General features: G+C 51.9%; 1 protein-coding gene across 1 annotated transcript; it reads right to left on the bottom strand.

Annotated features, from left to right (window-relative positions):
• On the bottom strand, positions 1-27501 carry LOC148056474 (heparan sulfate glucosamine 3-O-sulfotransferase 3B1-like). Its single transcript, XM_087750796.1, has 2 exons — positions 26863-27501; positions 1-907 (listed from the first exon to the last, which is right to left on the bottom strand). Exons 1-2 carry the CDS (start codon positions 27312-27314, stop codon positions 289-291), a joined length of 1071 nt encoding a protein of 356 aa, XP_087606922.1. The 5' UTR covers positions 27315-27501; the 3' UTR covers positions 1-288.
• Between the last annotated feature and the right edge of the window lie 315 nt (positions 27502-27816).

Genomic DNA, 27816 nt, shown 5'->3' with positions numbered 1-27816 from the left:
TGGAAGCACTGTTTGTTACAAACCAAACCAATAAGAGGAGAAATCAGGAGGAGAAAAAAAAAAATAGAAAAGGAGAGACATATTAGAATTAAACTCCGTGGAATGTTAAACAGGTTACGGGCTACCGTTCTAGCCAGTGCGGTTAGGCAGCTTAGTGAATTAATTGCTTAGGAATTAAAAATAAATTATTATAAAATAGATTTCTGTACATTTTACATACATATATATCTCTTTATATACGCAAACCGTGCTGAGCAAGTAATTACAGGGGACTTTCCCACGCCAGCCTCAGTCCCAGCCGAAGTCCTGCCCCGTCATCTGGTAGAACTTCATGTTGAAGGGCCGGTAGAAGTCCCGCAGTCTCTGCACCACCTCCTGGTCTATGTCAGGGTGGGTCCTGCCTTTCGTCTTCCCCAGGCAGTGGGGTTTGCTGCTGCCTTCCGCCTTCTTCAGGCACGGGAACCCCTTGGTTTTGTTGAAGTAGAAGTGTTTGTCGGTGATGATCCTCTTGAGGCCCAGAAAGTCCTGGACCCTGCCCAGCTCCCCCGCGGGGTCGCTGATCAGCCTCTCCCCGCTGACGAAGAGGATCTGCCCGATGGGGAAGTAGAGGAGCCAGTTCTCCAGGTGCTTGGCGTAGATGCCAATCTGGATGGCGCTCCACGAGGTGTCGATCAGACCTGTAGTCCTGTTTTTGAAGGTCAGGCTCTCGAAGGTGGGGATATCGGGCTTCTTGGAGAGCGTCTGGGTGTAGTCCGAGATGGCTCTGGTCACAGGGTCCCGCACCACCACGATGAGCTTTGTGCCCTTGGACATGGAGGAGATGCGGGCTGGGGCCTCCTTGGTGACGAAGTAGCTGGGGGTCTTCTCCATGGTGATCTGTCCCTCCAGGGTCCTGGGCATGAGGTCCCTGCCAGCAAAACACACAGACATGGATCAGAACAGCAGGTAACAGGAACAAAAATATGCATATATATATATATATATATGTATATAAACACATAGATACACAAGAATTTTTCTCCTTAAAATGCCTACACAGGTCATCTAGCTCATACAGACAAATCCATTTTCCATTGATTTAGGGATTAAGTGGGGATTATTTTTAAAGGCCACTGTATTAGAAATCCAGCTGAGTAATCTCCCAGTTATCCATGAGTGGATTAGCTGGGCTGCACTCTGCACCTGGAGTGCGGCTACATGTACCACACTGGCTCCCAACCGGTCAGGATGAGTCCTACGCTGCACCAGGCAGCTTCCCTGGCTCAGGTCAACGCCAGACAGCCCTCAGCCCCAGCCCAGAGCTCATTTTTCCCAGAGGAACGAGAGGAACGGTGTGGTGGAAAAGCAGGAGCTCACTGGAGCACGTCCACCTTGCTTTCCCTTAGCATCTCAAACACAACACCTTTCCCAATTCAGGCAAGAGGGTGCAATCTGTCCCCAGCTTGTCAACAGCAGGACCTCACCCAACCACAGGGGTCCTCTTGCACCCAGCTTCACCCATTGCTTTACTGTTCCCTATTGCTGTGCAGACTCGTTCCCTAGCACGCACTAGAAGGAGCATCAAGAGCTGCTGATGGCATCTTTGGCACATCCCAGGCCAACACCCAGTGAGGACAACCTCTCCCCTCCACTGCCACGCAGGCTACAGCAGGTCAGGATATGGGGTACAACCACGGAGAATGCAACCTCAGCTCATGGGTAGGACATACCCTCACAAAACACCCTTGAAACCTAAATCCTTCAGCAATTCCACCTTATTCCCTGGCTATTTCTAATTAACCATGTGGGGAAAAACTAGAGAGCTTGCAGAAATTATGGAAGCAGCACGAAGCAGGAAGAGTAATTTTTTCCTATCATTCACTAGGCAAGCCTAAATATTTCAGACCATTTGCCAATTCTTTCCCTTTATAACCCAAAGGGACTCATTTGCTCTGGGTTGCGAGACAGTTAAAAAAAAAAAAAGGCAAGAGGAGAGTCTACCGCAAAATTAAAGCTATAAAACTTGATGAAGTTTTCAAAGCATCCACCCAGCACAGAGAAATAAGTGACCTGCAAGCCTCAAACAGCGTTTCCCTCAGACGTACCACACTGCACACAGAGGCTGTTTGTTCCCTGATGGTCACCTCCTCCCTTACCACTTTTATGCTTCTACAGCAAAGATCACTGCGGGCTCTTGCAATTCAAAAAGCCACTGATAATTCCTGCTAAAGCCAACGATTGCCCCAATAAAAAGCCAAGGAAAAAAAATTGACCCATCTGTTCTGAGGCCAAATAATAGGAAAATCAGGAATGAGAGGTGTGATTGAATCAAAAACCATCATGTGCCTATGAAAGTTGGTCAGTAGCTGTTTTATGCAACTGCTATTTAGCTCACATTGTACCTGGTATTTTATTTCATCAGCTTCTGGTATTAACTTTATGCAACGTGTTTACTGGCAAGGGGCACCCAATGACTACGCCTCTGCACCGCAGGTGAGGGAGCTCGGGTGCTCCCCATAAAGCCCCTTCTTCGTAGAACCATGGTGGGAGATGGTCCCCATACGAGATCTGCACAGGTCAATGCGAGAGGAGGCGATGGACAAGCCGGACTGTGGAGGAAGGGGATATCAGCTTGTGGAAACCTCCAGCCATGCCCAAGAGTGGTGGCAACCCCTAGGGCTGCAATTTCAAGGCCACGCAAGTGGAGTTTCACATGCAGATAAAAATCACGCTGGTCTACCAGACACCTGGGACGCGAGAGCTTCTGGAAGTCAGGAGCCAGCATGTGCCAAAAAATTGTAACCAAAATAAAACTCTATCCTTCGCCTTTCTGGCCAACTCCGCAAACCCGTAACGCCGTCGCAGAACAGAGCCAGTCAATAACGCTCAGAGAGCAGCACTTAAATCTATCGTGGGCTGATGCGGATTTCGACAGTCTACTCATTAAGTAAGTGGTGTCTCTTTTTATGGCCACATTAAATCTGAGTTCTACATCCTGCGCTGGCCACCGACCACTTTCCAGCTTGATTTAAAAGGTTGGTTTCAACCCATGAAGTCCTTAATGGCCTGGGACCTGCCTAGAGAGGAGACTGCTTCCCACGACGTGCTCACGACGGCCACGCTGCACTGAAGCCCTTTGGCTTCAGGTCAGGTCCACCTGATTGCTTGCTGTATGGGGCCCTGCACCTTCAGACCAACTTCTCCTCCAGGAGTTCTATAGCCAGTATTTATCAGTCTCCTGGGAATGACGCAAGGCTTATTTTTTCCGCCTTGCACAAGAGAGGCACTGGGTAGGGCTGGGCCGTGAAACAGGAGGAAATTGCTCGGGGTGGAGGTGCTGAATCAGTTGATCTGGTTGGGAAACACAGGCTCTTAGTTCGTGTTTCAGCAAACACAGAGGAGTGCACCGCAGAAGTGGAAGACGGCAAGGAGCAACTCTTTGTCTAAGAGGCACCCACCAGCCCAATGTCAGACCGTTTGCAGACCAGTCAGCACCTGAACCCACACTCTTGATTTGTGGGTGAGGACATCCAACATGTCTTGCTAGAGATATGATAGAGCTGAGAGCACCCAGTTGTGTGCAGGTCTAGACCCCCCTCAAATTGTGTTTTTTTGGAGAGGACCTGAACCCTTGGCATTTGCAGAACATCTCGGTGGTGACCCATCACAGCAAGGGAAGCCACACAAGGCACATCATTGATGCTGCTACTGCTGTCTGACTTGGTCAGCACAGGCTAAGGTGGGCAGAGGTAGAAATGGAGCCTTCAACCCAAGAACAAGAACTGAATCCACCAAAACCAGCCTTCAGCCCGAGCTCCAGCACTCTCTTCCCTCGTTGTACCCAGACAGGTACCAGGCACAGCCCAAAACTAAGATCCTCGAGATTGTCTCAGACGCTGCCTTGTTTGAAAAGTGGCTGCATAAAAGCTAGACAGCAGCAAGCGAAGCCAAATATTGTGGCCCATTAATGTGGTTTGAACCTCTGGCAGCACCACATCCAGGAAAGCAAAGTTCTATTGCATGGGTCTGTCCGTTGTGAGGAGCTTTCCCATGGTTTCCACAATCTCCCATAGAGGCAGCAATCGTCATGCTGGCAGCCAGAGACAACAGAGCCTCAGGGACAGGAGGAACTGGTAAATTGGCTGGTCTGAACTCACACAGGTGGAAAAGTCACCAGGAAGTGTTTATTCCCATTCAAAGCACAACTGGAGAAGGGCAACTTGGCCCATGTATAGCACTGCAGCTCCAACACAACACGCCGGACGTACGTCTTGGTGGAAGTAGGACCAGACTCCAGCTCTGAACACATCTGCTCCTGGGGCTCCAAGACAGCAAGGGCTGCACTAAATGTCAGCCATTGCAGAAGGAGGGGAAAGAGGAGCCGTAATGGTCAGAAGAACTGTAGCCATCATGCCCTGGCAGGACGCAACCCCTTTGGGCGAAAGTGACAGAAACCCACGGTCAGCTCAACGGTGCGTGCACAGTTCAGCCCAGGGGCAGCTCGTGACAGCTGTGGAGTCCTCGATTTCCATGGGAGCTTCACAGGCACGTTAGAGACATGGGCAGCTTCTGCCAGCGCTGTTTGGTGCAAGGTAAGAACGGCAGAGGTGCAGCTGCCACGGTTGTCCGTATGGGAGAGGAAAGGGAGATGATAAAGGGAGTCAGGCTGTGGGAAACGGGGAGCTCAGCAAAGCCCTTGGACAAAAGCTGCTGCACCAGTTGGGGCAGGGCCGGATGGAGACACCACTGAGGGCTGTAGCGGATACTGTAGTGGAAAATAAAGATAGTATGCAAAGCTTGGCAAGCAGTCCCTCCTGCCTTGTTATCCTCCTGCCTTCTGGCAACCTGGAGTTCAAAGACTTCTGGAGCCAGCATCTGCATCCAAATCATCCCATTTCATAGTGAGTATGAACTGTCTAATCCTTTCAAACCCATGAATACTTTTGGCCTTGAGAACACCCCACAGCAGAGAGTCCCAGCACTGAAACACTGCCTTCACCCGTCATTTGAACCCTCTCCCTACCTCCCTGCTCGGGAAGGGACAAGGCACCCACTTTCTGAGCATGGAAAAGGAAAAGCGAGGATGAGGAGCACCAGCAGAGTCCCGGCATCCCTTATTCCCCGCTGAACCTCGCCAGCAAAGCGCCGCTCCGCTGACTTCGGCAGAGCTGCCGGCAGCGTCGGGGGTCCCAGCGAGAGGAGGGAGCTGCTGCGCGAGCACAGGTATGAATTTTCCACAGGCAGAGAGCAGAGCCCCTAACCCTGAGCTATTAACATGTCAAGAGGGACAGAGGAAAAGCTTTTCCTTTAATGAATATTTCCTCAGTGAAGCCTATACCCTTCGTAGGCGAAGTGATAGGCTTAGTCTAAAGATGGATTGGCCTACTTTATCTATTAACCACTTAGACTAATGTAATAAAGGCTCTCTTTATTCAAACAGCCCTAATCCCCAGCCCCACACAGCTCTGAAGCCTGGAATAAGAAGGGATGCTAAAACGAACTCTGCCAGGCTGCTGCTTGGAGAGGCTCTGGGGGCGGGGAGGGGAATTATATTCTATTTTCTTAAGGGCAAACTTCTCCGATATGAAAACTGGACCCAGAGCGAGATAAATTTACAAAGTGGGGATGACAGGTGGCCACACGGTAATCCAATCCTGAAGCCTAATGCCCTTTGGGGCAGCTTTTGTCTGCGCAGAGGGGCTCCGGGCTAATCTGCTGCCACTGCTCAAGGAGGAACAGCGAGGGGCCGGGGGGGTCATGGGGACCTCCACAACCTGTTGCTGCGTCATTCGCCGCAGGTAGGACAGGCTGGCGCACAGGGCAGAGCACGGCCGTCATTACTCCATTCATCCCCAGGGACATCTGTCTGTCTTCCCCGCGCACCTCCTGCCATTCGCAAACACCGGCTGGGATAAACCCCTCCGGGGTCTGCCGGAGCCTGGGGGGCTGCAGAGACAACCGCCCCCGCTGCCTGCCCGCGCAGAGGTTACCGTCAGGCTGCCCAGCCGAGACCCGGCGTGCTCAGGTGCTCCTGCTGCCAAACAGAAGTCCCACAGCCGAGCGGATGATGAGCTTTCCTTCCTGGGGAGGGTTTCGTGCCGGATATATTCCTACCCAGTACCCGGAGCCACCCAGCATCGCTTTCGGAGATGTGCCCCTCACCCCAGCGTGCTCAAGAGCTAAAGTCCCACTGGTAAGTGTTAAAATCGAGGTGCCCCACGCTGCAGCGACAGCACCCTCCAGTCTCAAACCCCTCTGCTCCAGACCAGTCCCCTTGCTCACTCCCCTGAGCTGCCTCAGTTTCCTTCTGCAAGGATGACAAAACTGTCCTAGAGGAGATGGCCAGCTGGGTATAGGGTATTGTACAAACAAGAGAAGCGTTGTTATGGTCAGAATAAAATGCCATAGTATCGGGATGCAGCTACGAGATGCAGACCGGAGCGCTCGCAGCAGTCCCCACAGCAGCTCTGCCAGCAGCTACAGCAAGAATCACCTCTGGTGCAGAATTTCTAGACTTTCCCCCCACAGCTGTTCCTTAGAAGCAAGGAAAATAGGAGAAAGGGGAGAAAAAGCAAGTCAAACTCTTTTGGACATCAGCCACATTCATGCCGAGTTCAGGCCTGTAATCCAGAACCATTTGCTTTGCCGCCTGGCAGTGCACAAGCAGAGCATCCAACCTATTTCTGGACAGTTTCTACCCAAATTCCTGACTAGTGTTTCAAGAAGACAAAAAGTAATTTCTTCCCAGAAAATCAAATTTTGGCAACTTGACTGTTTCTGGGGAAAGTGCCCGCAAATCCTCCCAAAAGGCTAAGAAACCACATAGATTAGATTGAAAGCTTATGGTGAGAAGGTGAACAGAAATGGAAAAAAGTAGACACAAAAGCTCTTCTCCCATCCTGGGATGTGAGAGGTCTTTAGCTTCCAGAGTTGTGACAGGGAGTTTGAAAGCTCGAGGTGACAACAAGCCCAGGCAGCACGACCTGGAACATGGTACAATTAGGTGCACGTGATGAATTTGTTATGACTTTTGCTGCATTTCTAATTTGCAGGTTGGAAAGCAAATAAGCCTGCTGTTACCAGCTTGGAAAAGCCTTAAAGGAAACAAATGGGGAAGACGAAGCAGGTTGAAGCCTGACCCCCTCCCATGTTGATGCTCTCCAGCCTCTGCATCCTTTCCTGTCCTGTCCTCGTCCCCAGGGGCGGTTTGGTCCCCTGTCCCCATCCCAGCATGGTCCCACTCAGCTTTGCTCTGGTTAGGATCCCACCAAAGCCGAAGGGCTTGTTTCAAACCACGGTCCCTCCATCTGTCCGTCCGCTGCCTTAAATCAAACACACTTTTGAGGAGGGCGTTCCTGCCCTGCACAGCCAATTCTCATTCTAAATCCCCCAGCTTCTCTGCCTCTTCCTCTCCTCAATAAACAAATTTAGGCCGAGTGAGCTAAATCTAGTGTCTTTAAAAAGAGCTGTAGACACCCAGGAAAGGATGGGGGCGGCATCTCCACTGCTGGCAGCTTTGCCTTCCAACCCACCCCGCTCTGCCAAGTAGATACCCAGTTGTTCCCAGTCTCTGAGGCAGCCCATTGCTGTCAGAAAGCAGGAAAAATGTGCAGTGGTGATCAGAGCAGCCAAGGGCTGGATTGAAACCACAGGCTTGTAGCCCCGCACCGGCACGTGACAGCGAGCAAGAGCTCTGCAATGCTCCGGCAAGCAAAAACCCAGAGCATCACCAGCACAGCTCCCACGGCCACCACACTGGACCCATCCTGATCCTCCTCTCCATGGGACTGATCACAAAATCATCAAATCCCACAAATACTCCCCAAAAGCAAGAAGAACCTGACAAGCTCAGGGAAAGACTGTTAAAGTAATAAAGCATTTTAATTACATTGCGGAGCTTGCCACCAGCATCAAGGTCAACTGGCTTCAAAATTACCCACTTGGCTTTGACTCTGCTTTCTGGTAGCGGTAGCTCTGGATGGGGGAAGGAGGAAGATGAAGAAGGAGAAGGAAGAAAAAGAGAGAAAAGAAGCAATAGCAAATTCCTCTTTGGGCGTAGGAGCATGTGCTGGCTTATTATTCGATATATCACATTTTTCTTACCAAAACTTCCCCCGGCTCAGGCTGCCATTGCACCAAGGACCTGTACAGTAGCACACAGCCTCTCCTCTTTTTATGACCAGCAGTAAGGGCAACATGTGTGCCTTTGTCTCGAGCGGGAGCCCGTTGTTTGGGTTGGCAAATTATACAACAATAAAAGGGAACGGCTGGGAACCAGCCTTGGCCTTTTTGAAACGGGTGTAACCCTATCCAGCTCCGTCAAACACTCACCACGACATTTACACAAACCAGATGATGGGAATTAATGAACTTTGGGGGTGAGGAAGGAGTAGGTAAAGGAGGAGGGAAAGGGGGGAAAAAAAAATAAATGGGCCTGAAAGTAATGTTTTTCTCACTCTCCTTGCTCCCTGCCCCCAAATCTGCCAGGTGCCCTTCACCTGTTGCAGAGTTTGGGGATTAAAGGAGGCAGAGGAGGGTAACAGCACGCGAAGGCTCCTCATCATCATGAAGCCGCTGCAGGGCTTCAATGGGGCCAAAGAGCCAGTGGCCACGGGTGGCATCACCACATACCCCACAGGAACGGGCTCCAGCCCGGCCAGGGAGTCTGATCTAAGTTCCTTTGATGCGGACAAAAAATCCCATCAAAGGCTGGGGGAGCGGGGAGACGGGGGGGCATCGGCAGATGGTCCTTTGGTCCCCACTCCACGCAGGCAGAGCCGAGTCGCACCAAACAGCCCCGGCAAATCAAAGCCAGCAGCGCCTCGAGAAAGGAACAACGTGCTGCTGCAATCATGAGGGGCTGGGGTTTTTGGGGGGATTTTGTTTGTTTGGTTTTTTTAATAAAGGGCTTTATCCACCTCCCCCAAAGTCACTGCATTCAGCTCCCATCTAGGAGGCACCACGGAGGTTTGACGCTCCCCGCGCTGCAGACGAGGGACGCGAGGCGCCTTGTCCGACCACAGAGCAGACAGTTTGCAGCAGCATCTGAGCACCTGACCTGGACAAAGCAGGGCCTGACCCATGCACAAAACCTGGAGGGTTTGTGCCTCCAGGAATAGCAATCAGTGTGACGAGCAGAACCGGCCTCTGCCGCAAAGGCTGCCTCCAACCCCGCGCCAGCCAGAAGCCACCTCCCTCCCAAACGCCTCCCCCACCTCATGGGTTTAAGTGGCTTAATTAGAAGCACAGACTCATAACAAAGATAATGACATGTTATCCGCCCCAGGGCTGCTGCCCCGTATAAGTGCCATATATGGTGCACTGTGTAGCTGCAGCCTACAGGGGAGGAGTAACTTAGAGCAGCAGAAACACTTGATGGGAGTCTTGTCTGCATGGGGCCAGGGCTTGTGCTTTCACCAGAGAGCACAATAAAGAGGCCAAAGAGCCACAAAGACTCCTTTGAGGCTGGTGGGTGATGCAGCCGTCACTCCAGGGACAAGCCCGTCCTTGGTGATGGACGCAAAGGCACAAAGTTGGTCTTGGAGGCGGCTGGCTGGAGCGGTCCCACTTCCCGCCCTAGAGCCGATGCTCCAATGCTGGCAGCCCTTGGGAGGAAGGGCTCAAGGGCATGGCTCCAACCTGAAAGCTTGGGAGAAACGTATCCTGCTTGCAGATGCTCACGTGGATGCACCTGCAGGGTGCAGCCCTCTCCTTCAGGCCAAAGGCCCTGCAGCCCAGGGATCTCCAACCCTGGCTGTAGGAGGACTAGGGCAAGCAGCAGCCCCTCTCCCCCACCGCTCTCCCAGCCTCCACCCAAATTCAGCTCAGGGACTTTCCCGGGCCTGATGCAGTTTGTCTACCCAACAACCCTCAATCAATCTCTCTTCCAACCCCTTGTCCAGGTTCCTCCTGAACCCACGCAGACCCACCACATGCACAGCCTGCCCTGGGTCCTTGCTTTGCCCCTTGTGCACCAGCTCCTGGCCTCAGGCCATAGCCGCAGTCCTTGCATCATGACACCAATCCATCCCTCTATCTCCAGCCCAGCTCTGACTTTGCAGAGTGCTGTACTTCCCCCAGGACATCTCTTTGCCAGGCTGAGGTCTCCCAGCCTACTTCGTCATTCCTCAAACAGAAAGTCCTCCAGCCCTAAAGAACAAACCCAAAATGTTCCCGCTGTCACCAGGTGGACGCATGCACCCACTGAACACGGGCCGCGGAGATGTCAGGCTTTCTTTGGACTAGGAAGGGCCAAGTTTCCAATCATCTCCTCCTCTCTGCCCCCAACAGCCCAAGATGTTACAACTGCTCAGCAAGAACTCTCCCTCCTCCTTTGCTGGAGCCAGACAAGATATTCATCAACTCTACCAGTTCATTATATAGGCCCTCCTCTTTATGTAAACACCGAAGGCTCTTTCTGTCCCCCATCATACTTAAAAGCTCTGAACTTCCACTAAATAATTATCTTCACTGGGGGGAGAGAGGCAGCACTTTACATATCAAAGGGCTGCTTTGGAGGGATTTACAATAATTTAAGATGAAGTGGTAAATATTCTATTCATTCCAGTTCATCTCCAGTAATAATTATAATCCTATTAGCAAGGTCCCAAGAAAGTGATTGCATTATCATCTAGCGAGCATCTATGTGGATTTCTTGGAGGGGTGGGATGGGGGAGGCCATAGGCAAGTAAAGAAGTAAAAGCAACAAAAGATGCAATTGCCAGCACCTCCCCTCCCCCAGAAGGATTTGGTCTCCATTGTCCCGATGCTTCAATAGCGCTTTGCTCTGAAAATAAGAGCTTTTGAGCGCAGTAAGGGGGTGGGGCTGAAATGAGCATCTTATTCCTCCCGGTCACCCCCGGTTCCCTTTCATTGCCGCGGTCCCCCCATTGCCGCTCCGGCCGACAAAGAGCACACGTTGCTGTTCCTGGCGGGCGCGGGGGCCAGGAGCAGCGTCGCGATTAAAAGCTAATTGCTGTTTATGGGTGAGTTCTTTAGAATACCGCCCAGCATCACCGGACTTTGCTGCCCACTGGTCAAGTCATGTGAGATTACTCTAATCTGTCTCCATTTCCCCAAAAAAAGGAAAAAAAAAAAGACTGTTTTTGTTTAAAAGAAGAGCAGGGAGGGGGCAGTTCTGTGAAACTCATGATTTAAGGGGGGAAAAAAAACCTCTAAACCCAGCAGGAAACATGACTGAGCTAACTGGCAAACTGGGACGAAAGAGTTTTTTTCTAGCAGATCGCAGGACCAACTATCTCCGCCAAGCTGTGTATTTTACTTCTGTGCCGTGTCGCCTCTTAGTACACCCCGCTGGAGTGTTTAACTGGAATTTACCCCTGCAGCTGCACCAGCGTAATCTCCTTCCCTCTCTTCTGGCACCTGAAGGCCACCAGCATTAGTCCTCACCACCTCCAGGTAGCTCAGCTCTGCTCACCCTTGCCTGGATATAAGTCAGCAGCTACACTGGTGCAGGTCTGGAACAAGCTAGGATTACTTTCACGGCATCCAAGAGTTTATTGCAAAGCAGTAGAAACATTTTTCTCTAGAAATTAAACAGACAACAGCCTGAAAGGGAGGAAAGAGGAAGAATTTTAGGCATCTGCAGAGATTACAGCGCTCACAACTCTTTCCTGGGGAAAAATAAATTCTCCCAACTGCCTCTGCCTCTTACTCCATCACAACCAGAAGGACCAGCCATTTCTCTGCCCTCAAAAATTTACAGCCGTGAGTTAACATTACATGTACTAAGCTCTTACTATGCAAAGATTTGGTAGATCCACTTATGGATTCATTGCAAGACGAAGCTCTGCTCTCAGAGCCTCTTGCAGAGACTGCTGCTGTAACACATCCTGGTGCCAGGGATGTTACTTCTTGAACTCAGCTTTCCTTGGGTAGCACTGATCTGACCCTTCGTGGGAAGCAGGAGCTAGTATCTGCTGAGCTTGGACTGGCTCAGCAGCTGCAAGCACAGAAGTAATGTCCCCATCCAAAAAGAGGCAAAGCAAGAGAGTCGAGGTCTGGAGTTATCAGCTAAACTGTGGAAAGAAGTAAACGTGACTGCTGCAAGGCTTTTTTGCTAGCTCAGAGTAGGCATAAGCAAAGGAAGCCCAGCTTGGAAGAGGTTTAAAAGCAGATAAGAAGTCATAGCTGGTGGGAGATCCAAAAACCAGCTGTGGGACATGCAGGTGACAGCAGTGTCCCCTGGGGCAGAGGACGTGGGGCCAACATGGCCATCACTTGGGTTCAGCTAACCCCAGAGACCCCGATCTCAGGGGTTTGGCTTCAGCTCCAGCAGAACAACCAGGCTGTTCCCATAACTCCCACCACAAAGCCCACCACTTGCCCTCAACTCTTTTGCCATGCAGCCAAGCGGGACCGGTGCCCACTGCTCGCACCACAGCCTCTTCCCGAGGCCCTTCCCTCTCTTGCCCCTTCCCTGCCACGGAGGCTCAGCCAGAACCAGTGCGGCAGGACCATCAGCCAGTGCCGGCAGCGTTCAGCCATCAGTAACGCACCCACCAGCCTGGCACAGAGTCCGTAGCCCCAAACTGCTCCCACACCCACCAATTTGCTCTCTTAATTTGCAGCAATGGCACTAATCCTCTCAAAGATGTTAAAACCCCACAGGCACTGCTACTCACTGGTCTTTTAGACATCCTTCCTCCTTACAGTTCTTGGGAAAATGCTTCCTTGCAGCAAGGGGAGCAATCTCCATCAAGTTAAACCCCATGGCCGTGGGGATCTGGGACTTGGGGGAGGCAGAAGCAGGCGTTGAGGCGCATAAAGCCAGCACTGCAGACCGTGTACAGCTTGCCAGCTTTCAGCTGCTGTCCCAGAAGCACGAGGTATTTCAAGAATTAGATGCCCAAACCAAGTAGCATCATGACTTGTCCAAGAGCCGAACCACCCGCACTGCACACGGAGCAGAGCGTCCTCCCGCCTCCCTTGAAGGGATGCACCTTGGGGCTGGACCCTGCACCCAGCACGGGACACCCGGTTACCCACGACCTGTCACACCAGACCACCCCAGGGTGGACACCAGGAGTTATTCCTAATCCAGGTAGCCCATGGGAGGTTATCCCATCAGCCTCATCCCTACAGTACCTGCTCTTCAAGGCCCTTCCCCAGGGACTCGTTATGCCACACGCTGGCAGTGGGGAGTCCAGCGAGCAGAGTACGCCTCGGTTTGGACATAAAGGACACACACGGTGCATCTAATGCAGGGGGAGATGGTCACTTCATGTACGCCCGAGTCGTCTGTACGGCAGCTACGCACCACCGCAGCGTTTCTGTAGCCATGCCGCAATAGGAAGAAGCTTCCCAGAAAAGGGATTGGTTCAAGAGAAGCAACCCCTGGTTGGGTCCACTCTAGGGTGGCAGTCCGTGGGGTTTATACGGATACGGATTTTTATGGCACATACTTATAAATCAACTTTCTGGCTAAATAAGCATGCACCAGTGACCATTGCAGCAGCCTCTCTCTAACCACCAAAAGCAGATGGATGCAAGTGGCCAATACTGGTACACCAAGGCTGAACTCTCAGAAACGTGTAACAAATTTCCACTCAGGACAGGACTACAAGGAGATGAACTTCAGCACCCCTTCCCACGTTGTCCCTCTCCCCTGGGGCGCTGCCAAGCCACGGCATTTCACCTGCTCCAATTTTGCTAGAAAGGGAGGGGAAAAAAACAAAACAAAACACACCCAACCAACCCAGAAACCAAAAAGCCAACCCCAAACTCAACGTTGCACAAGTCAACAACCACCGAACGAAACCAACCCAGTGATGTATGGGCAGGACCACGTTCCCCTATTGCCACGTTCATAAATCACAGCCCTGCTGAGAGGTCTTTTGTGTTTTCCCCCAACACAGAAATGTGTGTGCCTGCACAGGCAGGTAACAAGTCACGCTGATAATGCTGCCCTTTGTTAAACACCCGCAGGAGCGGCCCAGCGTTTGCACAGGGAGGGTTTTGCTTGCCACCTTGACACACATTTCTCCTAATCAAGCCCAGCCTTCCTGCGCTGGGGTTTTACAGCTGCGATTAGAGGAAAAAGCCTCCCGATAAGCCCCAGAGCCCCTTGCTGCCCTGAGCGATGCCCCCAGCTTGCACCTCTCGGTTCATAACCGATGCAGGGGGAGCATCCCCAGCGATTCGTCTGCCCCTGGGGTAAGACACACCAAAGGGGAGCTTAAACCACTGTGCTGGGTGAAGAGCCCCAAAAGGGACTGGTGCCAGCAGCAGCTGCGTGACAGCTCTGCTCCTGCTCCTCTTCCTCATGGTGGGCACAGCAAAGCAGGGAGGGGAGCAGGGAAACTGCTTTATTCACCCAGCAGCACTCTCCTCTGGGCACTGACAGCCCTTGGAGCATCTTCCAAGTGATGGCTGAGCCGCAGCCCGCTAGCTCCTCTGCAGCACGTGGGAAGGGAGCTCTCAGGGCTGCAGGGCCAGGGCAGGCTTGAAACAAGCCTCGAGGCAGATATACATCTACAGGTCTTCAAAAAAGCCATGTAGGATCTCAAGGAATCCACCTTCTGCACCTAAAGGGATCCTATGGGCATCCAGCATCACCTGAACAGCAGAGGCCTTCAAAAAACACAGCTCAGGAAGTGGCCAGCTTTCCATTTTCACTACGGAAAAAAGAAAGTTACAATTTTTTTTCCTGCCATTTTTGATAATGCATGCATGTTCCTAACGTAGGCCAAGTGATGCCGGCAAGCTGCTGCCAAACACCAGCTGCATGACTCCACCTGCCTCTTCAGCGACACCCAAACCAGCCACGTAACTGTGCAGCACCGAGGTTCCTCCTCGACTGTCTTAATGAGAAGGGGATGCCCCCTCTGACCATCAGAGGACAGGTCACCATCCCGGTGGCCAGTAGTGGCAGTGACAAACAAACTCAGAGGAGGACCACCTACATGGGAAGGGGCCCAGCCAAGCAAGTGCGTCCTGTACTCGCCAGCTGGCTGCTCATTACCCTGAGCATCCCATCGAGCGGGTCAAGAATTTAAAATTGGTTTAGACTTTATTCCAAGCTGAGCTACCCAATTAATTTCCAAAGGTCTCCTACTTCCTTCCCAGCAAGGGAGGGGTGGCACCAACCATAACCCAAACTGGTGGCGATCTGGACACTGGGCCGGTCAGCGTGGCCCCCATTGGGATGAGCTATCTTGGCCACCCACTGGAACAAAAGGCCTGGCAAATTAATACATCGGTGATCCTCTCAGTACTGATCCCTAAATGTATTTTAACACAAATGGGATTGTCACCTCAACTAATTTGTTAATGGATTCGTGATTCACAGTCATAAAGGAGTAGCACTGGAAATTAAGATCGCTCCATGGTGAACAGCCCAGGGCAGTGAATGAGAGACATTTGTCCAGGATGGGATTTTTTCCCCAACATCTCCAATCAGGCCAGTATGACCCTCCCCAGTCTCTCCCCATCCTTTTTACACACCATCCCCCCCCAAGCACAGACGGACAGAAAAGAAAATTAAGTTCCAGGGCAAAAAAAGTAGTGTGCCCATTGAGGCAATCGAGGTATGGGCTCGTGGTGCCACCGCATCCCCAGGTGGGTCCCCAGCGACGCTGCAGGACTCGGGGAAGAGCAGAACAAACCAAACGAGCCTTGAGAAGGAGTGAAACTCCCAGGGAAGGAGGGAGACAGGCACCAATTTGGGAAACATGAAGGAGCAGGTCTGTCTGCAGCCTCCCCTCCTGCCCCAGTCATTACGTGGGATCATGACGTGGTCATAAACAGTCAACAAAATACAGTCAAGAGCTCTTTAAAGAGCAGGCTCAGCTGGTGGAGATGCTCTGCTGCAAGTACAACAGATGCAAAGCACTGCTTCTAATTAAAAAGGTATTCATGTAATTAGAGACTTCACACTGCCATACCAGTCCAGCACACTCGCTCAGGCTGTGTTTAAGAGGGCTCTCCATGCTTGCTTTCCACTTCTGACTACTTGGGTTGTATTTCTTTGTAACCCTGCCCACTTCTTCACACCCCACAGGCTGTGACGGCAGGTCCATGGCTACAGTGGCAACCAGAAAGGACCTCATGGAGCAAAACCACACATGCCATAACCCAGCACCGACCTTCAGCATCCCACCCTGTTTCCATCGAGAGCTGATCTCCTTCCAGAGCCAGCGACAGGGCTGAATTATCCTGTAGTCCTTCAAGCCTTTCTACATAAAGAGCACAGTGGGCCGGTCTGCTAAGGCCTTGGAGCACAACCCAAGTGAAATGACTTTTCCCTGAACACTGAGGAGTCTGAATGAGAGCTATTGTTATTCAGATGAAACCAAGTGTCAGATTAACAAATCAATGGGCATAAGAGATATAAAATGGGTTACCATTGAAGCCTTTCAAATACCCAAACATATGGATGAACCAAATGTGAATTGTAATTGACTCACCCACACCTTTGATCTCTACACCCTTGGGTTCCCAAAGAGACAGCCCGGCCCCCTCTGATGGGGACTGAACTGATGCGGGACTCCATTGTGAGCCCTCACAAAGCCTTTTCTCTCTGCCTCCATCTCCTGGATGTAGCAGCCTGGCACTTGGAAATTGAGACAAGCCAGGTCTGCCTCAGAGAGCCAGGGAGCTGGAGATGGACAACCCAAGTTACCCAAACACAACCTCTCACACAGAGCCCGTCAGCCCCAGGCACCTCCTCCCACCAGCCCTGGTCCCCAGCGGTGGCCCTTGGTCAACTGGACGTGCACAAGGAGGTGCCCCGGGAAGCAGCAGAAGAGGCCCCAAAGCAAAGACAGGCAGGGCAGACACATTCCCCCACTCCTCCCAGAGCCGGACGTGGGGTCTGTTCGGTTTTCCAAGGATTTCGCTGTGCAAAGCCAAGGATCAGACTCTGCTGATGGGTTCATGGCATGCACGTGCCCATACTGCAACATTCGGACTGATCTGGAAGCACTGAAAGCCGCTCTGCCCTTCTCCAAGTACCCTGACATCTGACAGCACACATCACCTCCGCTTCATTAAGAGACATGATTCTTAATTTTCCAGGGGTGTTTCTGCAGCTACATTAAAAGTAACCTGGAGTTTAAACTAAACCTAATCCCTAATTTTTGTTACTTTTGGGGTTTGCAGCCAGTGAGTTTTGACCAGTTTTGGATAGATGCAAGAGAGTAAAAAAATATAAGCATCAGTTTTGGTACCGTGCAAATCTCAACTCCACAGGAGTGACAAGGCAAGTTATTCACTTGGCTCTAGCCTCAAGCCTCATTACAAACTTTCAGTTGCTGTGGCTGTCCCAGGAAACCCAGCCCAGCTTATTCTTCTACCTCCACGCTGCAAACCCCACACAAACGTGCTTTCTGTGGAGGTTTTAACCCCACACCAAAGTGGGGTTAAAAAAATGACGCAGCTCAGCTATTGCTATACTGAGCCTTAAAACGCCTGTTGCTGAAGGCAGACCCCAGTAGCTATTCCCAGTACTAGGCTATTCCCAGCATCAGGCACTGATACAGAGTGAAGCGATCCCCACCGGGAGGGCAGAGATGCTGCACGTGTCCTCTCCTCCAGCACCAGCAAAAAGACGACTGGGTTGGATGAGGGAACTGGGTGAGCCAGGGAGTCCCCTGGAGCGGGCGTTGCTCTGTTCCTATCATTTTTGGGCTCAGACCCAGCCGTGCAGCTGCTTAACCCAACTGGTAAGCCTTGCTGGGACGGCTGAGCGCACGACAGCCGCAGGGCTCACCTGCGGAGGAACCCAGGAAGGAGAAGACTGTGGGGAGGAAGGTGGGCGAGAGGAAACTCCCGGGCTCTTAATCTGCTTTAGGACCATATGAGCTTGCTGTTTATATATAGCTTAATTAATTATTACACTGCATTTAGCAGTGTGACCTTGAAATCGTCTCTGGGGGGAGCCAGCAGCCGCGGTGCAGCCAGGGCAGCCGGCCAAGGCGTCGGTGTGCGCCGAGACACCGGGACGCTCCCCGCGCGCAGGACAGGCAGCTCCTCCCGCGCGTCCGGCTGTCCGGGCAGCGCCAGCCTGTAATTAAGAGGCTTCGGAGCAGACAACAGCTCCCGGCCCCTCTCAGCTTGCAGCAAACCCAGGTTGAAACCCTAACCGGCTATTCCACTTCTGCTTTGGCAAGGCTGATATCTTCTCCCAAGGCTTCGTTCGCTGCTCAACACCCCCTATTAGCTTTTCCCTCTGCTTTTCAAAACACCATGCAGACAGCCCAAGGCTCATTAGCTACCAGACCAGCTCGAGAGGGAAATTAAAAAGCAAAAAAAAAAAAAAAAAAGCTACGAGCTTTGTGTTAAGTTGCAACAAGTTCAGCACTGGGGAAGAGGGAAGAAGATGGACTTTGCTAAGCCCTTCCTCAAGAAGGGGCAATGCTCAGGCTGTTTGGCTCTTGGGCAGCTCAGTTTGCTCAGTCCAGCCATGGTGAAGCCAGGGCAGATGCTCAGGGATGTTTACAGACACCCACGAAGCCCACCACCCCGCTTGCTCCCAGGTGAGACCTTCGGGAGCTTCCCCCATCCCAGCCCACCCGCAGAAGATGGGGACAGCCCTGGTGCTTGTGGGGACCGGCTCCGATCCAGCACGATGTGCTAACCGTGGCACCTGAGGGCGGGCGAGGCGGTTTGGAGCAGAGAGGCACGGCATCTCGGCACTGGGCATCGCTTTTGCCCGACACACAGAGACACGGGGCAGAGCAAAGCCATGGGGTCCCTCTGCAATTCACATTTAGCAGCCACATTCCCAGCCCCGCGTCTAAACCAGCTGAGGACCGTGTACAGCCACTTCTGGGACCGAAGGGCTGGGACACACCTGCTGGTTACTCCAGCACCTCCTGCTTCCACCCCAAGTCTAATACACCTTTAAAAAAAACAAACCGAAGGCATGCCAAAGCTACAGGCCTTGCCAGTTTTTAAACAAATATTTAATAGCCCAATGAAGCAGCAAAGCACTTATTAATAAAACGCCAGGGTTTTGTCCTCCCCCTAGTGACGGGAAGATCTCCGCACCAAGCCACAGCATCGCCCAGGCTCAGCCGCCCACCACGGCCCGACGGACCCCGCTCCGAATCAAAAATACCAATGCAACTTAACCTCACCGTAACGCCAGTGCACTCTGCTCTTCCCGCGTTTCATCACTCTTTCACCAACTCAGCACCTTTCTAAAGATTTCCTACACCTCCACGTGCCGCTCGCCTGTACTTCGTAGACTTTCAAGTTTTAAGACAAGTTTGCATTTGATACTTGAGACAGGCTGCAAGCTCGGGGCTTTAATATAAAGCTTGTCTAGCTGCTTTATCGAAGTTAATCATTGTAATGGATTTTGGCTTCTGGGGAAACATTTTCTGTAGTCACATGGACACATGCCGAGGGCCTGATCCTGGAGCCCTCCCCCAGGCAGGGATTCAGACTGGATTAAACACAGTGAAGTCTGGGGACCTGCTCCAGTCCTGGTCATCAGCACACTGCTGAAGACTTGTCTCCTCACCAGAGCCAACTTCCCATGTGAAAAGTACATCTTTTTAAAGAGAATCGGTGCTTTCACTCCAGCTGCGCTCAGTACTGCCGGACGGCGGTTGTGGCAACACAGGATTTGGCCTTGCATTCACATTCAGCAAGGGATATATAAAATATATACATCCTCCTATAATATTACACACTGGCATATAAAATAAAAGCCCATGCACAATTCTCACTTTCTTCTGGAAGAGCTGCCTGCCACGCTGCCAGGAATGCGCACCGGAGGGGAGCGGCCGTGCCAATTCAAGGGAGAGGTTACAACTGCTCACTGTTATTATAAACTAGCCACTTTGGTGGATTTGCAGAAGTCCCCGGCAGTACTAGCCGAGTGGGCTGGCCAGATCACAGCTCTGGTCTTACAAATTTTAGTAGCACAAGAATGACAAGAAGGCAAGGGGCTGTCCTTACGAGGGAGGACATCTCCCTCCAGCGAGGGCTAGCAGCGCTGAGCCCCTTGGACGCCGCTGTACAAAGCCACGTCGAGAGCAGGGTTACCCACATGTGGCCCTGCATCCAAGACCAGCTGCAAATTAAATTCTGGGTCAGATCCTCCGCTGCCATAAAGTGCCATGACTCCCCTGAAGCCAGTGCTAAGTCACGGCATCCCTCAGTAGAGATGTTCTTTCTCCATCTCTTCTGTAGGGGGAGGAGAAAACAAATAGATTTTGAAGCAGGCTAGTTCCAGGGCGTTTCTGAGGAGGTTAAAGCAGATGTAAAGCATTTAGCAGAACATGGCATTATTTTTCTTTAAATAAAGTTCTCTCTTTCCCTCCTACCCACCACATGACAGAGCTCTGCCATGTTCACTTATTTCAGCAGAAATTTTAAAAAGTGAATTATTTATTTACTTGAAATCAGCAGGAAGCCTTCTGCCAGCAACACTTCTACACCTATTTTCCTCTAATATTCCCACGAGCATCGTCAGAACTTCCAGCCACCCAAGTTTCTGAGCCTCTCTGAATGACTCCTGAGACAGGAGCACACGTGCTTGCAGAGCCGGCATGCAAGGTCTTGCAGGTTAGCAGCCGAGGTAGCCAGCTCACAGCTTCCCACGTGCCCCTCCTCACCCCTCGCCCCCTCCCAGTACAAAGACACCACATGCAAATGTCACCACCACCGAGTCCATTTTCAACCTCCGTCTTCAGAGCTATCACAAAAAGGAAAACCACCATGGGGATGCTTGGAGCCGACGTGGCACCAGGAGAGGTCATCTCCTTCCTGTAACGTTTACGAATGAACTAGGGTCTACTACACATCACGTCTGAGCAGTCCCCACCATCCCCAGGCAGAAAGATGCTCGAGACAGAGGGACTGCGCTCCTGACCTTGGCTTCCTTTTCTCATCTGACCCACGGCGAGATGCGATGCCCTTCCAGACTTGTTTGTGGGCACCGTGCAACCACCTCCAGTCCAGGAGCAACTCCCTAATGGCAACACCATGCCACCAGTAAACCTCTGCCCTGAGTTAACCCCACCTTCCCTCTGAGCCTGCTGATAATCAATACGTTTCATCATGGGAGCCCTCGTTTCCATTAAGAAAGTCAAGATAAGGCCCATTTACTCAGTTGCCTTCCAGCTGCTGCTGGTGACGGCCACTGGGCTGAGCTCCTTTAAAAAAAAATAAAAAAAAAAATCACATGGCATTTCTTGTGAGCAAATTAAGAAACACACAGCGAGTTGCTGAAAGACCTGAAATTGCAATGGCACGGGCAAGGCCCAGTACAGTCATCAGCAGCAAGTCAGGACCCAGCACAGCACTTAGTCATTTCTCAAACCAAAGCAGCAGCCTCTCCTCCAGCCCCTCCTCACGCACCACATGGTGACAACAGGTAGCAGCCGATAGCCCCTGACCCCCTAATTACACTGCTGAAATAACATGCCCCGCTATTTGTTGTTCTTTGAACCCATATGTTAACCGTCCCGCATGGCCCTGGCCAATTCATTATCCCGTGAACCCACTGATCACCCACGGCCACACCAGCAGAAGACACGAACGCTCGTGCTGAATGATCACTAAATTAGTGATCCTACTTGGCATGGATTAATAGCACCCAATCCAGGCTCAAGCAGACAGAGCAGTTCAGCAAGTGAGGCCTGACGGCAAGACAAGTCCAAGATCAGGCCAGGTCAGAAACACAGCTCGAAAGAACGGCGGTTTGGGTAGAGTTTTTACAGCCACCGCATCCGGGGCTTGCTGTATCCTTTTAAAAACAAAGCCTTCACTGGAAGCGCCTGGAGGTATCCAAAGCTCAGTGTGCGTTACAGACATCTGCCATGGCCCACTTGAACAGAAAAAAAAATAATAAATCCCAAACCCAGAGTCGAGCCCATGGGTTTTCATTCCCATCGTTTTCATGCCAAGAAGGAGCACAACGTTCCCCGGCACGCCGCGCGGTGCTGCGCTAACGCGATTAGCCAGGCAGATCCACCATCCAAATAAGTCACCCCCAATGCATGGTCAACTTTGAAAAGTTCAGCAGCTCAACAGGTGAGGCCATGAAACCCGATCACGGCAGACAATGTCGTCCCCCCCCAGCGTCGTGCTGGGAAGAACTTGTCACGTGCGTCATATCGGGCAACATGCTTGAAACGGAGCAGCGCAGTGAAACCCCAGCAACACGAATAATCTTTGCCATCTGTTTGAACAACTCAACCCTCCTCAGATCTAAAGGAATGATCCCATGCAAACACAAGGGCCTTGCTGACTGATTACAGCAGCCCAGCCCTTCTTTTTCTGGGGCCATTTTCTTCCGAGCTTTGCACAGTGGCTAAGGCAGCGTCACGGGGAGCTGCTGGAAGGGCCAAGGGGCGCTGAACCCTGTGCACGTGTCGAGGGGGACCATTAAAAGACCCCACTCCCTTAAGTGCAACACAATGAAAGGTCAATGGTTGATTTTTAGTTTTATTTTACAGAAATCTCAAGGAGAAAGCTGCTTGGCAAAGTCACCCCAGAGAATTCAATTGTCCTTTAGGATACGCTCGTTCCGATCAAATGCAGCTCACGGGAACGTGCTGGAGGAATTGGTCTTTGCTCAGATACGGTCATCTGCACCCAAAATTCAGCTGGGATAATCAAGACCATTCCAAACTTCCCGGGGCCAACGAACCTTGCGACACCCGGCAGAAACAACACATTGAGTTGTGCAAGCACACGGTTGTGTCCGCGCTGCCGGATCCATGCCCCGCTCCGGAGGCTGTGAAGCGCGGTGGCGATCAGGCGGCAGGTATTAAACCCTCGCTACTACTGTAAAGTCGGGATTTAGAGAGAACGACCAAACGCAGGGGCAAAATCCTGCCTTGCTCAAGATCTGCCCTCGGTTCAGCAAGGCTTTCCCCCCTGAATTTTTAACCATTATCACCTTATCCTTCCCTTGCTCCCCATCTGGCCCATTGCAAGCATCAGCACTGCGCTGCTCGCACCCCTACCACACTCCTTGGGCCAAAAAAGAGACTGCTGGGGAAAAATAAATAGATTTAAAAAAAATGAGGAAGTTTCTCCCAATTCAGGAATTGCTGTGAAGCAGCACTTCGCACGTTAAGGTCCCCAATGCGTTATTTAGGTGACTGGGGAGTCTACGAAATGCACGTTTGAAGCTGTTTAGCGCACACCGCCAGACAACTGGGCCTGATCCTGCTAACCCAAACCACCCATGGTCTCAGCACAGAGAATGAATTAAGGCATCTTGGCAATAGCAGGAAGATGAAGCCCCAGCGTTTTAAGAATTTCCCCCTCCCAAAAAAAAAGGAAAAAAGAAAAAGAGGTCTCCCTTCTGCGCTGCTAGAGGCAGAGAAGCTCGGGCTAGCATGGCTACCGGGATTACAGCCGGCGTAGCCATCGCATGGGGTTTCCTAGCAGAGGGCTACAGACTTGTAATATAAATCAGTGGTGTTGAGTGGGGCTGGGAACACTCAGTCCACGGCAGGAGGGACCGGGTACCACAGCCCACTGGGCCCAAAGGGATATAAAAAAAAAAAAAAAACAAAAACCCCAAAACCCACATAACACTTATGACATGATTTTTTTTTCTTACCTTACGTTAACTATAGGACAAAAGGCTTTCAAGTCCCTAGTATATTTAAAAATGCATCATTGTTGCATGAAATAAGAAAGGAAATTTTAAAAAATAAAACAATCTCAAAACTGGATTTTCTAGGCTTGCAATGAACACGTTTTCCCCCCAAACCCATAGAGTAAACCGTAAGAAAACAACAAGCTCCCGAGGGGCTGCCAGGCAGGCTGTTCGGCCGGGCAGACGGACACAGGCGCGCACAGGCTGCGGCGCTGAACTCCTTACTGCTGCGAAGAGGAAACTTCTTTTTTATGCAAAAATTCCAGGCGCTACTTAAAATTAGTTTGGAGTAGTGGCTGGTTCCCGTTTCTCCTCTGTCATGGTACATATTTTCACTTGAAGCAGTTAACATGCTGTATTCATTACAGGGGGGAAACCCCCGCAACGTGCGCACAGAAGTTATTTCCATTAGATTTCTAGCTATCTCGCTATCGAAAAATCAATTTCTTTTTTCCCCTCTTTTCCCTCTGCTTTTTAGGAACGGTGGTCAGCACCACTTGATGCTGTTTTGCCTTCCACACAAAGGGGGGGAAAAAAAAAAAAAAGCAGATTTCATTTCACTTGACAGAAAATGGAGCAAGAAAAAAGTTTGTATTCCCTCCTTCCAAAGTTATTTTCTATAGATGAAAACTTTAGACAGAGATCAGTAGTTAACATAAATACAATTAATTGCAAATACCCCAAAACATAAGCCTTCATCAAGCTAAATAAGCAAATTTGTGATGCCTTCTGCCTCTCGGAAATCTGAGAAAACATTACATCGGAACACTTCATTATATGTCAGGAACAGCTTAAACAAACAAACAAAACCTCCTAACAGATAGGACCAAATTTAGCCAGAAGCCAGTCAAATAAAATATACTTTCAACGAGACATAGGGCAAAAATGGCATCTTCATCTTTTCAAAGCCAGGCAATTGGATTTAAACTGCAGGGAGCGGGTGCTGAGGAGACAAATCACTGCCCCAGTTCCAAAGTTCAATTTGTGCAAAAGCATCTGAAAAACAGAGACGAGGCTTGCCCAGCTCACTGCGCGACGGCTGGCACAGCCGATATTTTATAGCATTTTTAATCTGATTTTATTGGGCCATTAACAAGAAAATTCAAACGCATCTCCTTATTGACATTAAGATAATAAATAAAAGCCTCATTAGGGCTTGGAGAAATAAGCATGCACTTGAGGAGTGCTGAGAAGCCAAAATTCACTGAAGTCAGGGGGAGTTTTGAGCTATATAGTATCTGATGTCTGACGCTGAAACTTATAGGAACAAACTTCTGCATCTCATTCAAACTGAAGTTAGAAATAACGCACAATTACCAAACAACTTGTCTGTTGATTTGAGCAAATACATCCTTCCCCCATATATTTTGCATTATTTCGTCTTCCCCCGCCGCAATCGATCCGGGTCCCAGTCCCGCAGACCGACAAACACGCTCCGATCCTCAGGGCGAATCGTACCCGAGTGGTTTCAAGAGCTGCAGCATCACTTACGCTCGCTGCTCGGGAGCATCCCCATTCAGACCTGAAGATTTGTTGTATTTCAGTTAAAACACCCCTTTTGCAAAGATACTATTTAATAACGTAGCAGTGCGTTTGCAGGGATGGGGCCCGTGCTGCTTAAAATTAAGCAGCTGATAAGGTGAAACTTTAAGAAGTTACAGGCAACTTTGATGCCAGCTTCTCCACGTTTAAAAATAATGTGTATCCTTTAAATATTGACTTTCGCCCACTGCCTCTGGGATAACAGATTAATGTAATCATAAGCACTACTCTCTCCTTCTCCCCTTCCACCTCCTACTTGTAAAAGATTAATCAACCATTTTATGGTCTAATTTAGGTGCCTAATTAAAAACAGAGTTCAACACGTACAACACCATTTTGCTAATAAATCCTGACGGGTCTTCTGCTCTGTTATATGCAAGTTCTCCTTTCAAAACGCGAGATTAATATTTTATTAAAACCAACTGAATTTATAAAGATTTCATCTTGGTCGCTATGGGACGACACGCTGCATCCTCCACCAAAACTCAGGAATTTCATAAAACGAAAGCTCTTTCAAAAACGCCTTCCTCCTCACCAGATCTTATCCTGCAGTCATTTCACTAACTGCTGAGGGATGGCAACATTAAAAAAAAAAAAAGAGGAGCCATAAACCTAATCGGACCTGCAGGGTGGGAGCTTCAAGACTACAAAGAGGTTAAAATTCAGAAGTTCACAGCTCCCATCTAGCTTCAAAGTTTCCATCTCTGCTCCTTTAGCATTCCTGCAAACACTCAGCAGAAAGGCATATTCAAAATATTCTTGATAAAGGAACTTCAGTCACAAAAAGGACGAATCCCCCCCCCCCCCCCCCGACCTGGGGTTCGGCCCCACGCACGGTGTCCCAGCAGGGCTGAGGAGCCCCGGACCTCTCCGCACCCCTCGCCTCCTGCTTCTTCAAGCCCACCCGCACACTCGCAAAAATGACTTCGACGTCCACCCTTGCAGGATGCAATCCCAAAATCGATCATTTCTTTTCCCCCCAGCCAAAAAGTTTCATCCCGTCCCCAAGGCGCCCGCACCACCCTCCTATCCCAGCGCCGGGCTGGAAACTGCAAGCCGGAGCAATTTATCAGCTATAAAGCTGATTATAGCGGTAGGGGAAAGTTAACGGAGAAAGAGCGCATGAAGCGATCGGGGAAGTTTTCTCTCTACCGCGGAGCCGCCTCCTGCCAGTCCCGGGCTGCCGCTGCGCTGCCGGAATGGGTCAAACCCCCCCAAAACCGGGCTCTGGCGGGGAGCGCTGCCCTGCGCAGCCGGTTCCCCGCCCCGGAGGGGGCTCCGGCGGCGCCGGCCACCCCCCAGCAACAGCCCAAGCTGAAGGAAAAAAAATATTCGATTCAGCAAAAGCCCTGCAAGCACAACGAAAGGAAAGCGTTAAAAAAAAATTTAATTAAATTAATATTTAACCTTTATTTAAAGATTAAATATGGTTTGGCTAGCATAAAGCCTGCAAACACCCAGCCGCCGCTTGGACTCACGGGGAAAGCAAGTTCCGCGCTGGGTTTGGGCTGGTTTGGGGGTTTTTTTCGGGGCTGCTGTTTCGGGGTTGTATTTAGCGGAACGGTCACCCTCCGCTCCCCCGCCCTGCTCCGGAGCCCGCGGCGGCCGCAGCCCGCGCCCCCAGCCCCGCTGCGGGGCGGCCAGCGCCGGTGCCGCGCACCCCGCGCCGGGCCCGGCAGGACGGGGGGGGACCCCCCCTGCCCGCCCCGCTCCCGCACACCGCCCCGCAGCGCCGGCGGAGAAGCGGGTACCTGTACCAGGCGAGTCCCCGCTCGTAGTTGCGGTCGAAGAAGTGGGGCTCGGCGCCGACGGCGCGGACGTCGGGGTGCACCCGCAGGAACTCCAGCAGCGCCCGCGTCCCCCCCTTCTTCACCCCGATGATGATGGCCTGCGGCAGCCGCTTGGTGCCGGAGCCGTTGAAGAAGCTGGAGATGGGGCTGGCGGCGTCGGGCGCTGCCCGTTGCTCCTCCAGGCTGCTCTCCTCAACCGGTTCCCCCGGAGCCGGCGGCTGCAGCTGGGGAAGCGGCGGGGCGGCGCGGGGCGGTGCGGGGGAACCGCGGGTCGCCAGCCCGGCGCAGGAGCCGGCGCAGGAGTAGAACATATAGAGCCAGAGGAAGAGCATGATGGAGAGCAGCAGGAGCCTCCGCCTCAGCGGCGGTAACGCGACGGGGACATCGAGGCAGCGGTTCAAGCGCTGCCCCATGTGCCCGCGGGCGCAGCGGGATGCATGGCTGGAGCTCGCCCGGTTCGGCTCGGCTCTACCCGGCGCCGCATGGGCACCCCCGAGCCTCAGCACGGCTCCATCGGCCCGGGCACGGCGCTGCCCGCCCGCCCCAGCGCCGCTCTCCCGCTGCCGGCAGCGCAGGCAAAGGCAGCGGCGGCGGAGGCGGGCGGCGACGGGCAGCGCCTGCGACCTATCAGAGCCGCGCTCTGTGGCATAATGAGCCGGGAGGACTATCCAATCAGGAAAGCGGTTAGCGCGCGGGGGCGGGGCGGAGGAGGGCAGGAGAGGCGCTCATTGGCTGGTGAGGCGGCGGCGGCGGGCGCGGGAGGGCGCAGCGAGCCACCTCAGCCACCTCAGCGCAGGGCTCGCACCGTCGGGGCAACCGCTCCGTTGCCCTCACTCGCCCCGGCGTTGCCCGCGGGCCCCTTCGGGCCCGCCGGCAACGCCTGGGCGAGTGAGGGCCATGGGGACGCTGCGATCG

This window comes from Nipponia nippon, unplaced genomic scaffold, assembly GCF_047370975.1.
Source record: "Nipponia nippon isolate SJK-2023a ecotype South Korea unplaced genomic scaffold, ASM4737097v1 scaffold_14, whole genome shotgun sequence".
Lineage (NCBI taxonomy): Eukaryota > Metazoa > Chordata > Aves > Pelecaniformes > Threskiornithidae > Nipponia > Nipponia nippon.
Note: the sequence above shows the minus strand (reverse complement) of the source record. Positions and strands in the feature narration are given on the sequence as shown.

Excerpts from the sequence above, each read along its gene's own strand:
- LOC148056474 (XM_087750796.1), bottom strand. The coding sequence starts at position 27,314 with ATGGGGCAGCGCTTGAACCGCTGCCTCGATGTCCCCGTCGCGTTACCG. Across the intron at positions 908-26,862 it reads CGGGGACTCGCCTGGTACAG|GGACCTCATGCCCAGGACCC; the intron begins GTACCCGCTTCT and ends TTTTGCTGGCAG.